Source organism: Euwallacea fornicatus, chromosome 12 (genome assembly GCF_040115645.1).
Source record: "Euwallacea fornicatus isolate EFF26 chromosome 12, ASM4011564v1, whole genome shotgun sequence".
NCBI lineage: Eukaryota > Metazoa > Arthropoda > Insecta > Coleoptera > Curculionidae > Euwallacea > Euwallacea fornicatus.
The window spans coordinates 2,830,079-2,846,036 of NC_089552.1; the positions used below are offsets into that span (position 1 = coordinate 2,830,079).

The 15,958-nt window shown below is 38.4% G+C and overlaps 1 protein-coding gene across 4 annotated transcripts in view; it reads right to left on the minus strand.

Moving 5' to 3' along the window:
- Positions 1-133: 133 nt before the first annotated feature.
- Positions 134-15,958, minus strand: part of LOC136342578 (uncharacterized) — a 46,161-nt gene continuing 30,336 nt past the window's right edge. The window contains exons 2-14 of one of the 4 annotated variants that reach the window (XM_066288529.1): positions 14,950-15,055; positions 14,782-14,897; positions 14,582-14,733; positions 14,345-14,527; positions 9,658-10,185; positions 9,107-9,549; positions 5,858-8,770; positions 5,494-5,800; positions 5,368-5,433; positions 5,168-5,305; positions 4,432-4,572; positions 4,174-4,275; positions 134-2,831 (exon numbers count right to left, since the gene is read on the minus strand). In XM_066288529.1, the coding sequence (XP_066144626.1) occupies positions 2,803-2,831; positions 4,174-4,275; positions 4,432-4,572; positions 5,168-5,305; positions 5,368-5,433; positions 5,494-5,800; positions 5,858-8,770; positions 9,107-9,549; positions 9,658-10,185; positions 14,345-14,527; positions 14,582-14,733; positions 14,782-14,897; positions 14,950-15,045 (5,214 nt within the window). In that variant the 5' untranslated portion in view covers positions 15,046-15,055 and the 3' untranslated portion in view covers positions 134-2,802. Of the gene's footprint in view, positions 4,276-4,431; positions 4,573-5,167; positions 5,306-5,367; positions 5,434-5,493; positions 5,801-5,857; positions 8,771-9,106; positions 9,550-9,657; positions 10,186-14,344; positions 14,528-14,581; positions 14,734-14,781; positions 14,898-14,949; positions 15,056-15,958 lie in introns of all 4 variants that reach the window. The other 3 variants (XM_066288528.1, XM_066288527.1, XM_066288530.1) reach the window with 3 other exon arrangements.

Consider the following 15,958-nt stretch of genomic DNA (forward strand, 5'->3'; position numbering starts at 1 on the left):
TGCCAAAAAAAAAAACCCATTACCCTTCCACATTTTTCCTACGATTTCAAACTTCCGACGGCCTAGATTTTTCCCAAATCCAAACAAACGTGTACGAATGATTTTTTTTTTACAATTAAACGATTAAAACAAATTCCTTCTTAAATAAATTTATTTAGTAAAACTTGGCCTTATCACCATTTTCACATAATAAAAGTTAATACCTATTTTGAATTTAATATTAAAACGAATAAGTATGTAAAATAATTAGTATTTAACTACCTACCATTACATCCCTGCTCTCTACCATTTACGGGAATGAAGAGATATGGTGCTGCAGTTTTAGAAAACGCTAAGGTATGACCTACACCTACATTTTTATATTTAAAGCATCGGAGGTTAAAGAGTTATTTTCAAGTTTTAAAACGATACCAAAAACCACACAATAACATTTTAGAATGGCAAAGATTCAACTGTATTTGTATTTAATGCTGCATTTACTCGTAGTGCGTCATGTTCAAAACTATGACTCGGATTCCTTTATTTTGGTTTGCAAAGATCATCGAAATGATTCATGTTTGTAAAGACTCAAACCTAAAGCTGTAATTTTTCTCCAATTTAATTGATTTCGTAATTTTCCTAATTTCCCAGATTTTTCCACCAAACATGAAAAAAAACTCACCTTGTACGAATAACGCCTCGATCCGCTCCCTTAAAAACCCGAAACTCCACTTAATGCTAAATTAAGTATAATATTCAAATTTAGAAACTGATTTTACTAACAAATAAGCGAAAACTAATACTAAATCTTAACTTTCTACTATGTACAAAAATGGGAAAACAATTTTGCCCTTAATGTACAGTGTGACAAAAACTGTAAGGTTTGGGCAAGAAATGCCTCGTTTTGTGGAAATAAGAGAACACATGACATGAAAGCTCTTTCCGATTATGAAATGACCATCAATTGCCCCACTACGGAAGCGCGCACACATGTCCCGAGATACGAACTCATCTGAGATTTTTGTCAAATAAATAAAATATTCCCAAAAACTGCAACAAAACTACATAATTTATTTCTCTCCTCTGTGTTAATAAACCTGCAAAACATTCGACCCAATACCCGTTCTCGTGAGCAAAGTCACGAACGGGGGACTATCCGACGCAACGAGTGAAAATTCATTGATGATCAGTTTAGCACGAGATAACAATTCTACAACAATACTTCGAGAAATGCGAAAAATGCAATTTTCGATATTTCAGTGATATTTCAAGAATGTTCTGTAAGTTTTCGAACTGGATTTTACTTAACGCCCCGTTGCTCTTGGCAACAGGCCGTAAAGTAAAAAATAACTCTTGTTAATGTTTCAACTCGCTTGATTCAATAACTCGGTATAAAATTGTTTTATTTTCATGTAGAAGACTAAAAAGCAAATTTGTGCACAAAAGGTTTCACAATTTTCGGCCGAAGAAGGGATTATGCCCTTGCCTAAATAACGGCCCTCTCCTTTGCATCGGGCCCTAAGCTTTGGACGTGGGCGTAATCCTCTTCTTCCAGGCTTCTATACGCAAATAACTATAATTTATGTCAGATTTTCTCTACAATCTTAAAAATACCAGCATTCCCTGCCCAACCAGTACAATTTTCACCGAAAACGGAAGGACTTTTTTGCGTCCCATTTGTAGGTCTTTGGCAGAATTATACTTAATGCTATTATAGAACTTCGTTTAAATACTTAAATACTCACCACCCTTGTACAGAGTGTCCCGTTTTCGTTTTCTCTTCCGTTCGCACTTTGGGACGCTCTTCGTAAAACGGTTGTCTTTTCAGATTTCAATAAGTGTAAATGAGTTCTCATGCAGAATACAGGGGTGTAGTTTTTTTTTCTGCGGCAACTAATCTAGCCGCGGTTGACGAAATTTTACTTTTCTGCAAGCTAAAGAGTCATGAAAATTCGTTCTTTTCACAAAGAAGTAGATAACGTTCGGAAAAACCACGTCCTGTTGTCTTGATTAATAAGCAAAAGACCCAATAACGTACACAAAAATGGGACGCTCTGCACCTACTAGAAAAGTTTTAATTACAAAGTTGTGGGTTAAGAAAGCTACTTTCGAAAAAATCGTCAAAATAGATTTTCATGATCATTGTATAAAACGGAATTATCATTTTTAAAACTGGAAATGAGAGACAGCAGCTACACATCACTAATTGAGAATACACGAATCTTAATAATAAATAAAGCAAAAAGTTCATGTAAATATAGATCTGTAAACACTTCGTTTACTTAATATCTTTTTTTCCAGTGTTTTTTAACGCGTACCCCAGTTTATGAGGTATTTAGCTCAAGTTTGGAATATCACTAACTTATCACGGCTCATATCCTTAGGTATGTTAGGCGATAACAAGGATGTACAGACAGTCATTTTTTCTAAAGACATGTACCCTTCTCTTGCAACACCACTTATAGTTTTTTCTTAAAAATCAAAAACTGTTGAAGTAATGGGAACAGTTGGAAAAAATTAGGCTTTGAGACCCTCTATGTCGAAAACTGCGAATTTTTGAAAAGACAACTGTAACCATAACGTGTATGAAGTGTGTAAAAGTAGGAGGAGGGTGCGCCCTATCCAAGTTATCTCACGTTGAAAAAAGCAGCTTTCCCAACCATCAACTTTTTCTCTGAAACTCATTTTCCTAGAATATACAGGGACAATGATATGTAACGTCTAAATAAAGCTGAGACACTCTCATACCCTAACAAAAATCTAATACTAAGGGCAAAAAATAAATATGTACAATAAACGAACTCACTTCAATCGGGTCCAAATTCAAGTCAATCTTTCAAGATCTTGAGAACCTGAAATATAAATTCTTTAAATATAAATGTGATTGTTAGTTCAGCAATAGCTGGACCAATGGAAATCTGCGAAATTGATTCAGGTAGAGAAACAATGGTGAAGCTAGACAGAAATCTTATTATCTAAGGGTTATGTAGGCCTCTCACCTTAAAGTTAAGATACTGTGGGCATTAAAATCTCTCAAATAAAATGTGCCGCAGGCAACAAAACCTTAAAACCACTGTTGTCAGAAAGCGCGTGATTTTTACATGGAAGAGTTTAAGCTCAAGTTTAGCCTTTAACTTTATGGGGAAAATGCTTCCAAAGCTGATAAAGTCTGCAAGCAATCACACTCTAAATAGCAAAAATATTACTATGGATAAGCGGCTCAATTTTCTTACTACTAAATTACGTACTTACCCGTCAATGCAATATCCCTGAAAATAAGTTACTAACAGTCTGATTATTGTGACCAATGTTATGTTTCCAACAGTATTGACTTCTACTTTCCATTAATCATTTTTTAGCGTTTCTAATGTAGCCTTGAATTAATTAGAACCTTTACCTTCGGTGTTAAAAAGCCATTTTACTACGGCAGCTATCGAGACCGTTTCCGCTGACAGAAACGTTGTTGCAATTCTACTTGTTAGTTGATAAATGAGACCTCACGAACAACATTAACAGAAAGCCATTTTAGTTTTTTTTTAATGTAAATTGAAATAATTTGTTCGGTACTAAGCAACCACAGCATTTTAACATTTAAAAGAACCTGGAAGGCCTTACATAATGCAATTTGCGTGGAGTAACCAAAATTACGATCCGAATTTGGTTTACAAAATGAGCAACTGATACACCATTTGTTAAACAAATATTTCGATTTCTTCAATATTTATTAGGTAAAAGCTCAACAATATTGCTATGGTCGCAACAATTCCACCGTACGTCTAATATGCAAAAACAGACAAGCAACACGACAATCTTTATCTACTGCTGAAGTATATACAGTGTGACCTGTAAACGGGACACTCCCATAGAAGTTGTATTTATCATCGGATTTTGACGAACTTTTTTTTATTTTATTTTAGAACCGAAAAAATGTCACATCCTTACTACAGAGCACTAACTCATAGAACGAAAATGACCAAAATGCCATTAGCGACTTTTCTCTAATACAACCCAGGAAAAATATGATTTCTATAATTTTTGTGCTCTGCCCTAAAATGCAGTTTCTCGCTCTACAATCGAAAAAAATTGCAAAAATCGGACAATAAGACAAATTTTATGACACTGTCCCCCTTTTAAATTAATCACACTGCATATGTATAAATACACAGCATTCAATCGACTCGTGCAAGTGCTTACCGATACTAGAAGCGGAACTCCTCAAGGAGTATCGATGCGATACCGGAGTCCGTTGTCCCTTACGTCTCCTCTTCGTAGTGTTTCTTAGTGCCTCAGATTCACCTATTTTAATAATAAAAAACAAGTTAGCTGCATCTTCACCTAATAAAAAATATCTTGTCAGGTTGTGATACTAGAGAGACAATTACGACTGAGATGTTCCTCTATTTCGTTCAGTAGTTTATAAGGGATGCACACCCTGATAGGCACGCCACTTACGAACATCTGTTTTTAGCCCATGACCAGCAGTTTGATCTTGAACTTGCTCCAAGGCAAACAAAGGTCTCGGCAATACGGGCAATAACTGGTCCATTAAAGGTTTGTCGATCACTACAGACGCCGGACTTGCTGGGGCTGCATCTGAAAAAGGAAGGCGGAAGATACTCGTTATTGTTGGTTCATCCCATATGCAAATCTATGAAGGGTAATTTTCTAGCTCTCGTCATGATATTTCATTGGTTCGGTTGATATCTGGGGACATATTTGGCATTTTTCAATTTTTTGAGTTATGAAAAATGCTCAGCAAACGGCAGACGGTTGTGTGGGCATTGTGGTGATAAACTGACGAATGCCAGACTAATGTTGTGCGGGGGTGTGGGGTTCGACCAACGTTAAGTCTATAGCGTGAAGCGAATGTGTATGTTTAAACAGTCATTAGTTGTAATGTACGGAGTGGGAAAACTTCGACGGTTGCATGGGAAATCTCGGTAACTATAGAAGATAATTCCTGGGGTGATTGGAAAGAGGATTTTTTCCTTCAAAATTGCCCACGACCTCTAGGACCTGTATGAACTGACCTTACCTGGAGACTTAAGTATCTCAAAAACTGTAGCAGTTATGAACAGAAAATCAAAATGACTGTTGAACGTTGTGGTTTGAACAACGCACTTCTAGATCGTAGAAGTTCAAAGAACTTTTCCTTTTTTTTTCTCTGAGCACCAAGAAGCTAACTTACCAATGACACAATTGGAGTGACTGGCTTTGCTCATCTGGTCCGACAAACAATCGGCAGCCACCTGCCCGCGCTTCTTTCTATTAATGTACATCTTCAGTTGGCGCTTTACGAGTGATTCCCCTAAACTATCTCCAGACGCTATTATGAAATACCAGCTACTTAGAGAAACGTCCAACCTTAACATATGCGAAATTATTTACCTGATTTTAAAGTTTCACTATCTTCGGTCAGTTTTTCCTCGAGGACCGGTCCATTTTGATTTTTACCTGAGCATCATAATGAGGTTTAATATTTTTCGAAAATAACTTTAATTTTTGAACACTAACCACTAACGCGTCTTATACTTCTATTAACTTTGGCTGGTATATACATTTTCCTTCCACTTAGAACCACCGACATCCTTCTAAACTTCGCCTCAAACTTAGCAACATCCCTGGTTTTGAAGGCTATCACAGTCTTGTCCACCACGCGCGAGATGTGACGCAAATGTTGGACTTTTTCTTGCAAGTAGAAAGACTCCATGGAGGACATTGCTAGCCATGAATTGATACGTCTGACGAATATTTTAAATTGACGATATTTTCTTTGGACTCGTTTGATTCGAATTTGGATCCTTGAGGTTAATTTCGATGCCTATTGATAAGGGGTATATTAACTCTGAGAAATGTATAAAAAAATGAAGAATTAAACCTGTTGTTTCAGAACATTCCGCCGATTCTGGATGAATAATTTCCGGGCCCTCTGACGTTTTAAATTTTTTGATGAGGAAGTCTTCTCATCGCCTTCTCGCACAGCTTCCAATTGTTTCTCTGGCATCTTTGCCTTTCCGAATTTTTTCATCACTTCTTCAGACACCTGTTGGGTTGGGGGCAACTTAGGTAAATCTGCCGCTCGCACTTTCCCATTCTCGCAGATCTCGTCGTTTGAGTTAGCATCCAAATGGCCGCTAGTTTTCTTAGCGTAAACTCTAACATGCTCCTTCTCTCCAGAAATCGTAGAATAGATCGTACACTTCTCCTCTAAATAGTTACCGAAGGAACTTTGCTGGAAATCCATCAGCAGTTGAGCTAGATCGTTTACAGATTTGCCATTATGCACTGCCGGAGTTAACTTTTGGGCAAATGATTCGAACAAATTATTCCTTATGGAGCCTTTGAGCCTCAGTTCTTTAATGTCTTCAGAAGAGTCCAGCAGTTTGCTGAGTTTCCCCATGGACTGTTCCACATCGTTCCTTCGTTTCTGTGTAGCAGTTCTCTTCATGGATGGATTAGGAGTTGGAGAATTACTCTCTTTGCACGTTTTAGATTTTTCCTTGCCTGTTTTTGCCTTGGTTGAAACCTTTTCAGGCGTTGTTATTGTGATCGTTAAAGGGTTGTCCAAAGCTGATGCTTTAACATCTGGAAGAAGTTCAAGATTGCCTTCTGGTATTTTTGCGTCGGCTTCAATGAAAAGCCCTAATTTCTTTGCGTTGGCACAGTTTTCTAGAAAATTTAAAGATTGTTCCGGCAGAAGTAGTTTTGATTTGTCTGCTGCAATGAAATTTTCTGGGGGCATATTTTCTAGGCTATGTAGGGTGTTCTCGGAGGATACCAACTTAACTTCTAAAGCGTCAAATTGACTTTCCATTAAGTTCATATTGATTTCACTAGGAAGCTCTGTTCTGCCTTTCCCGAGCCAGTTTTTTTTTGTTAAAGAACTGTCTGAGAAATGTGCTTTGTCATCCAAACGAAGCTCCAGTTTGTTTGTCTCTATGACGTTGCTTTGGGGCATCTTTTTTAGGTTGCATAAGCAGTTCTCCAGGCGAGGCACCTCCACGTCAAAAACTTCCAGCTTGCTTCCTATCATGTTTCCATTGATTTCTCTAGGAAGTTCAGGTTTGCCTATCTTGACACGGCTTTTTGGTGGTACGTTGTCTAGCAAATTTAAAGAATTGCCCGGGGTAGATACTTTGGGTTTCAAACGACATGTTGCTTTGTCTGACTTGACAAAGTTCAGATGGGATCCTTTTTCTCGGCTATGTAAAATGTTCGGGGGCTCTTCGAGAAGTAGCTCAGGATTACAATTTATTTTTTTTTCGTTAGTTTCAAAAGGAAGGTTTGTTATCACTTTATCAGCAATATTCTCTTGGGAGAGTGATGCTTTTACCTCCAAAGTCGGCTCAAGTGTGCTAGTTGCTACCTTTCTGTGGATTTCAAAAGGAATAGCTGCCTTATTTGTCTTGACAGAGCCCCGAAGAATTTTTTCCGGATTATCTAAACAAGCAGGTGGAACTTTCACCTCGAAAGGCAGTTCAAAGTGACCATCCACTTCTCTTTCGTTTTCATCAATGGTAGTAGCAATTTTTCGAGTGTTCACAACGTGCCGTTGGCACGTGCTCTCCAAAACACCTGGAGACACATTCGAGGGCGATACTTTAAGGTTTACAGGCTGCTTAATATTAAATTCTACTATTTTCCCTTGAGTACCTGAAGAATCTGTTTCTTCTGTCGAAACAAAGTCCTTTAAAGAAATTTGCTTTTTAGTAGGCGAAGAGTTGTCGCTGAGCGGATTTTCGACTTCCAGAGGCTGTTCCAGTTTGCATACAATCGCTTTTATCTCGACTTTAGAACCAACTATTTCTTTGCCTGCAATTGTGAAATCCGGTGGCGGAGGTTTTTCCATTAGTAGAACACATACAGTATTTCCTTGATCTTTTGCCGTTATCTCATCTGGAGCATCACTGGCTTGGCAAACTGCAGGATCTCTCCCTAGCGATGAATTTTTACCGGACATTTGCATTATTGAGTCAACTTCCATGGGTGGGCCCAATTCCACGTTTATAACACGAAGGTCTTTCTCCAACGGTTCCAGATCCTTTTGCCTAGTATTTTCGGATGTATTGGGCTCTAAATCGCCGAGTATCAGCAATCTTTGCAAATATTCCTTCTGCCACGAATCAGATCTCTTCGTAGTGTCGTTTCGAACGCTTTGTAAAACTTCCACCCTATTTTGCTTAATTTCTAACTCCCAATCCTTAGACTCAGAATTTTCATGAACATCCTGCGCCTTAATAGCTGTAGGTGAAGATTTATGCAGATGTTTAAGGACTGATCGACGTAAATTTTGCATTTTACAAGATGCTACTTCAGGGCTTGTAAATTTTACAGCGGCTCCGCCTGTTTGATCACTTTGAATAGTTTTCTGTGTTGTGTCCGTTTGATTTCCATTCGAGGTTTCAGTAGAGTTTTCTGTCGTAAGTCTCAAAGGGCCAGTAAAACGATAAGTTTTGTCTTCTGTTTCTTGCTTTTCTTTATGATCGATCGGTTTGATTTCAAAACACTTAAGGCTGGCAACTTGTTCATGCCTTACATGGCTTGGATATTTGATCATTTTCGCAGGAAAACTTTCCTTTCCTGGTTGCTCTTTTTTCAGCTTAGATGCCGAGATATTGCTAGACAAGTTAATTTCACCATTCTTACTCGGAACCTTCATACGAATATTTTTAGTATTATTGCTAATGTAAAATTCTTTAGTTGAGGGAATTTCTTTATGAATTTGCCCGACAATATTCGTGGCTTCTATACCGGGGACACAAGGCTCGTCTTGCCTTTTCACTGTAGGTAACTGAAATAAAGGAGTATCTATATGGGACCAAATAGAAACTAATGAACAATTAAGTTTAATACGTTTGCACGTCCACAGCAGATTCAGTGCATTTCACAAATAAACGTTTCATATGAAACGTGTATCTGTGAAATGTGCTGTCCTAAGATACTTGTATCTTAGTACTGTTGCCACATATGTGCTGTAAGGTACTACTTTTTATCTCATACGCCTAGGAAAGAATGACTAAAAATTATATATTTTTTTTATTTGGGCTTTTGTGCTGCCTCATCTGGTCTGATATTCCACTCCTGAACTAAAAACCTCATATACAAAACGTAAATACTTATCACTTACACAAGTATCCTCTGTTCTTTCTCCCAAACTTTCACGTTGAACTCGCTTTAGCAACAACTCAAGTTTTCTCTGTTCTCTATCTTGATCTCCAATATCTCCCGTGCTCTCCTTAAATATTTTCGCCTTGAAAACACTTTTAGGATTTTCATTCAGCTGCTTCAATGGCTGCTGAACATCGCTCGCATCGAGAATCTGAGGAGTAGTAATTGAAGATTCGTGAGAATTTAATATCTGAATTTCAAGCATTTGGTCAGACTCAAACGTCAATGCTTCCAGTTCTTCAATAGAGGCAGTTAATTTTCCATCTTCCATCATCACTTCAAGACTTTCCAAAATGTTTTCAGGCATCAGTGGATCGAAATCTGGCGTTTTAAAACTTACTGTTTCGTTGTTCGAGTAATTATGGTCTCGCATCCAGGATATTTTGTCGGCAATAATTTTATCTGAAAATTGTATGAAATTTAATGCTATATTAAAACTGCTCTCTCCTGATGAAGATGGAAGACGTGGTAAGCACTTCTAGTCTAGAAACAGAGATATTGAATGCTTACCAACTTCCACAAATCTATTCTCATTGATAGCACTATCTTCATCTAAAATTCCGTTGATCATTGGGCTACTTGCTGCGTCCTTTGCTGCACTCAAACTGCATCGATCCATGTTAAGAAAATTAAGCATCCCTTTAGCCTTAATTTGCAAAGATCTCGGGTTGAGAACTATATTGGTGTTGCCAATTAGCTTAGTTGAGCTGTCCTGTTTTAAAGGTGATTTATTGCTTAACTGCTTAATATTTGAATTTTGCAAGGACTTGGAGGAAGTTAATAAGCTTTTGTTGAGGGATGAAAGATTATTCGGTCGAAGTGGGCCAATCGGAGGGTCCAATTCGAGCGTCGAGCTGGCGATTTGCATATACATTTTTTCTCCCAAATAAGTCTTAAGTCCCTTTTCAAGATAATCCCCGTGTCTCGCGTTAGTGACATCCATTACGTTCTTTATCAAGCCTGAATAAGAGGCGTCATCGAGGTGATCGAGTACCTCAGCTCCTTTTTCTAATGTGTCCATTTTTATGTAATTTTCCACTGAAATAAACAAAATGTTTCAGTGCTGATGGAAAAGGTGCAAATGATGAAACTTTGTCCCTGCCAACCGTATCAAAAAGCAGCTGAAAGGACTAGATAGACGTGTGATTTTTGTTTCGCTGCTGCACGTGCCGATTTCGAAATTCAAGGAAATTTTATCGTGTTAAGACTTAGGAAATATTCATTGGTTGATTACAGTCTAGAATGCTTCAGAACAAACATAAAATAAATATCTGAAATTTTGCTTGAATATGAAGGAGATATAGAGTAAGGTGGGGTGAATGCAGAGGCAGCGTTTCAGCTGACTCTCTTCGCGTCAAGATGTCGCCACATCCATGAAATTATGGATGCGAATATTCTCTCTATAGCTAATTTGGTATTTCTCGTTTCGGCACAGTCGGTGAAGTACTTTCGTTTCGGCCGGTAGTACGCTTCTCCGGTCCAAATTGAAGCAGGGCCAAAATTTTTTTTTCCTGGGGGGGGGGGGGGGATAGATTTTGATGAATATTTTTTGCTAAGTTCTGATAAAGACCTTTTACCGACGAATAAATATTATTTGAAATGATAATTAATTATAAAATTTTGAAATTTTACTACTATTTTCAATTATGTTCTAGGTTTCGTTATTGGTACATTTGTACGATTGAGTAACCGAAAACGGAACCGTGAAACATGGCAAATATGATGAAAACAGTTCAGAAAAAATGTATTGTTAGAGGTAAAATCAGGGCAGATGGTCGTTTGTGAGGTCGCCAAATCTTGTCCGACAAATTAAAAAGGGCGATGCGGTAATGTAAAAAAACCTACGAGGGATGCTCATCGGCCCTTCGGGTAATGTCGAAAGGTCACTAGCAAGATGAGTCAAAGTTTTAGAGAGATGAAGATTTGCTTTGTCGCAGAACGAGATTTTGGGGTGGGTACTACAATTCTTAAAAATAAACGAACTCACAACGCTGCTCAAAAATTCTAAGCAAGGGAAAAATGTTTACGGGAATTGGAAAAAAGTTACAGAACCGTGAATATTGGAATATTTTGTTCTATTTGAAAAAATATTAAATTTACTGACGTAAAAGATCAACCTGGCAATAGATATAATCTTAATTAGTCAAATCTGCGTATAGATCTTACTAAACCCAAATTAGTTAGGGAAAATTGAAGACCTGTTCCCATTAGATATTACAGAGATTAGTAATTCAGGTAGAGACAACACCACCATTTTGTTACTGGTCAACATAGTAAGCGAAAAGGTCGCATTTCTAATAATTTTTTAAGAGATCCGTTCCCACCATCGACGAATGAGTCAGGAAACTGGATATCCAGGAACAATTAGCATAGCTCTTAAAAACGCCTGGATGGAAACAGATGTTCTCAAGACGTCACGTATCATCCTCTATCGTTTGACCGTACATATTTTAATATCATCCTCGGCGATCATCGTCCAGCTCTGGTTATGTACGACGGTCACTCCACACGTATTCATGTTGAAAATATTACACTTTTGATACTGACCTCGCACAGCAACCATCTTCTACGACCTCTGGACGTGTACGTGTTCAAATTTTTTACACATCTGGCATTTCCGCAATGAAGCGACATAGCCCGAAAACTATCTAAATGTTAATTTTTTTAATTTCTGGAGGTCTTGGAAGCAAATATCATCCGAAATCATTCAAAACGGCTTTGAACAATATGATGTCCGTTCATTTGAACGAACGTGATAAATGATAAGTTTTGCTCGGAAGCTTTAAACCGTTAGAGGCACTCACAAACAGAGAAGCGCTCTACCTTGCCTCAAGAAAATATATGTACATTCTTCAGAAAATAACAAAAAAATAACCTCGAAGGAGCGGCCAGCAGCGGAACATCAATCCATCAACCTCTAAGGAACAGCAGTCATCAACTTCTTAGGTGCAGCAACCATTAATCATCAATAATCATCCCACTACTGAACTGCAGGATGCTGATCAATCAATTTCAGATTCATAACCGACAAAATCATTCAAAACAGATACGATAAGACCCCGTCCAGACAAAAATGAGCGACAGAGAGTGATTGTGGGATCAGAAATTCTAATTAATGCTGAAGTATTGCAAAGGCTGTTGAAAAAACGAAAAGAGAAACGAAGAGAAAACGAAGGGAAAAATAAAACTGAAGCGGTGAAGATAAAGATCAGGTCGTGGAATATAGAGACTCACATAACAGAAAAGATTATTTATTTAAATGATTGAGGACAAGAAATAAAATACAGATACAAGAAAATGATTAAATTCCAAATGTTGACAAAGACAAGTGGGGTCTGTTAAAAGGCACCTCCAAGAAGGATGTTCAATATTTCGTTGGGCAAGTGAGGAAACCGATGAAAGAGGTATGGGAAGTGAAGTTTTTAAAAACAATTTGTGTGTCAAGACATCAAGTTTAAGAGTTGCCTCTAGTATCCGTGGACGTGGATACTATCTCGGAAAGTCTATCCATTTTCCATACATTAGAATCCCGAAATTAAGAAAAATTAAGAAGTTTCTAACTTCCTCTTTCCGACTAAATCGGTTCTGTCTGGAAGTCTGTTACGTTTCTCCCCTTTTGGCGTTTACTTACAAACTGTGTCATTAAATTACGACCGTTGTTACGTTTGCCTCATTTACCGGGGCAAATGTAGCAGGTCGACGGAGTTAAAAAAGAATTATTGACAAAACGTTGCCATTATTTTTTCGGTTTTAGTTGTCGTAAATCAGTAGTCTACTGGCTTGGCTCTCTTCGCAATTTATACAGAATTTTATCTACACTCCTCTATTTTAAACGTTACATCTGTTCAAAAACCAGCTGTACTTACCACTCCTTACCATTATTACCCAACAAAATGAAGAAGGCCGACCGAAAGACAGATTATTTCCAATAGGTTAGAGCAATTTTAACTAATGATCTTTTGAGGTACCTACAATGTATTGCGCCATTATGTACATATTATAGGTGCATGTAATCTTGATGGATATGTTATTATGTTTTTTGCCGGCCAATTTACGTTTCTCCGTAAGTGTCCGCTCTCAGATTTTACTGCCCTGATTTCAATCATGCACGATTATTTCTGGTCATAACTGATCTGGACCTCAAAAATTTGGTGTTTATAGCATTACTTACTATAAAGTGGACCTCCCTATGACGCCATACACACGTTGCGTGTGATATAAATTCGTGAGGTATGAATCACTTAGATTACACAAATACGGACGGCTCCGAACGATTAACTTACTTGTTATATTTGAAATAATTCTTTCTTAACAATCAGACTTACACCGCTACAAGACAATGATTCTCATGGCCGATGAGTTATAAATGTCCTTACCGTTTTGCTCCTTCATCTACCCTGTTATAATCATCCGTCTTATATGAACCAGTACTATAAGGGCTCTCTGTACCTACTTACGAAATTCGATTACCCGATACTACACACGGTACCGGCCTTGTGGGGAAGTTGGGCGGCGAATTTTCCTGGCCGGCAGTTTCTTTTGGAGGTAGGGGGTGGCGATGCAAAATTTCGCCCAAGACGACAGATTGGCTAACACCGGTCCTGACTACAGAAAACTAAAATTTGACCCTGTCCACAATGGGACACGCATGAACTTTTGTCACAATTATCTTGCGCCGGCAAAATACCAGACACATATCGCATGACATATACCAAAAAGCTCCGCATCATTATCACATTATTACAATCCTTTATTCTGCATCTAATATCTGAACAAATACGCGTTAACAGCCATGTGAGAGCAACCACGTGGTCTGTCGGCCACATGGGCAAAACCTTGAACAACTTGAACACGTGGTACCGACGGCATTCCCCATCGGCCGCCTAGCAACGGTCGATTTCGTCATCTTTTCGAAGAACCAACAATCCCACCAAATCGACCAATCTATTCCCAGAAAAAGAACACGCCTCTCTCGTTTTAATGTGCCTGAACTAACGCACTTCATGTTGGCGCCTCTCGAACAAGAATGACGTAATACCTTAAATTTTGAATTAAGGGTGGTCCGACAAAGACGGTCTGATAAGGAAACGACAGGTTTCAATTCTGACCACCTTCCAAGAACTCATGACGCGACACGACGCTTGACTTTTGATAAAACCAACTGAGGTATATTGTATTAAAAATCAGACGTATCTACCTGATGAGGAACACGGTGCGTTTTTCATGGGAACATCCAGTTTCGGTTTAAGATTTTTCTTGTAAACTTTCAGATATTTCGGAGTTTTGGAGGAATTCGCAGTAAGGCACTGGGCGTATATCTTCCTTTTCAAATTTGCGTGAAGACCTAAGGGTTGAACCGTCTTGCTCACATTAGACGGGCCTAAAGAATATGCCAATTAATTTATTACGTATTACGCAATACCGACAATTCTACCTTGGTTTTCCTTTATGTTTGGCACGTCTTCGAAGCTCATGGCAGGACACAAGGAAGTGTGCCGAACGGCGGAAGTTCGCTGCAATTTGAGTGGTGGGCCCTTCCAATTAACTGCAGTCCATTGAGGTGCCACCCGCGCAACTTGCTCTCTACTTAATGCGAAATAGGAAAAAAATAATAACACAAAAATCTGAACGCACCCCGTGGAAGATGTGCTACTAGTAACCGTGGCTGTCCTGTAGGGCGTCGTGGAATTTCTGGAATCGGTTACGAGAGGTCTTTCACCAAAACTTGATTTTAAAGTCCCGTGAGGACGCTAAGAAAGTATTAAAACGAATTAAGAAGAAAGCTCTTGTTTAACTAGTTACATTAAGTTTTTTTAAGGTCTGGCATCCTGAAGACTCGCAAAATGCAGATTCCGGAAGAGGTTCGTGTATTGACTCTACTACCACTTTTTTCTCCATGGTGTTTTCCCTGGAATCGAAGTATAATACTATTTTTAGACCAAACTCCAGTGAGGACGTGAATATGAAAGGATCACATGTCCACTTCTAACAAAGAACACTTGCAGAAAAATCACACACAGTGATGGTGCTTATGTTAAAGTGTTGCTTAAACACCAGCACCCTGTACAGATTAATTGTGAATTTTCTTTAATATAAATTTATTTTCAGGTTTCTTAATTTTTCTATGTAATATGAGCTATTTTTATAATTACTTCATCAAGTAAGGTAATACCTCTAGCCCATACTAATTTACTATAAGATGGAAATTCGTGATGCACCTCAGTATAACGCAGCTGCCTCAATGGTAGGCACATTCTGAACTTAGGTAAAGTCAGCTAATTAATAAATATTGTTACACTCCTCGAAGAATGGAGAATAAGTGAAACAGGCTGTTCCCCATTGTGCTCCAGAGTTCATGTGAGCTTAGCCTGGTGAGGGGTCCCTGTCCTACGACGTACCATAATAGTTAGACTCGTCAAGGTAAAAAACAGTCACATGTGCTGCTCACATTGCCAATATGCAAAATACGTGACCTAGCAGGTTGAGAATTTTTTGAATATGAGTTACGAGACAACCCCCAGCCTGGTGATGGCAAGTTGTGTGGGGTGGTGTTGGTAAGTGGCAATGCTTGGATAGGCACGTTCGCAAGTCCAACTTTTTCTTATAATTCAGGAAACTGTATGTGTTCCACTAGTTTTCCTGTAGATTTAAGGAAATCTCAAAACGGCAGTCATGGCAACTCGCTCGCGTATTATTGCATACTCGATCTGAGTCAACATTGGCTACCGCGATTCTTGATTACGCAGCCGCAGCTCAGCACACTTAAGCTAGATATTTTAATACGTAACTAATAGAAAAATGATTGAAATGT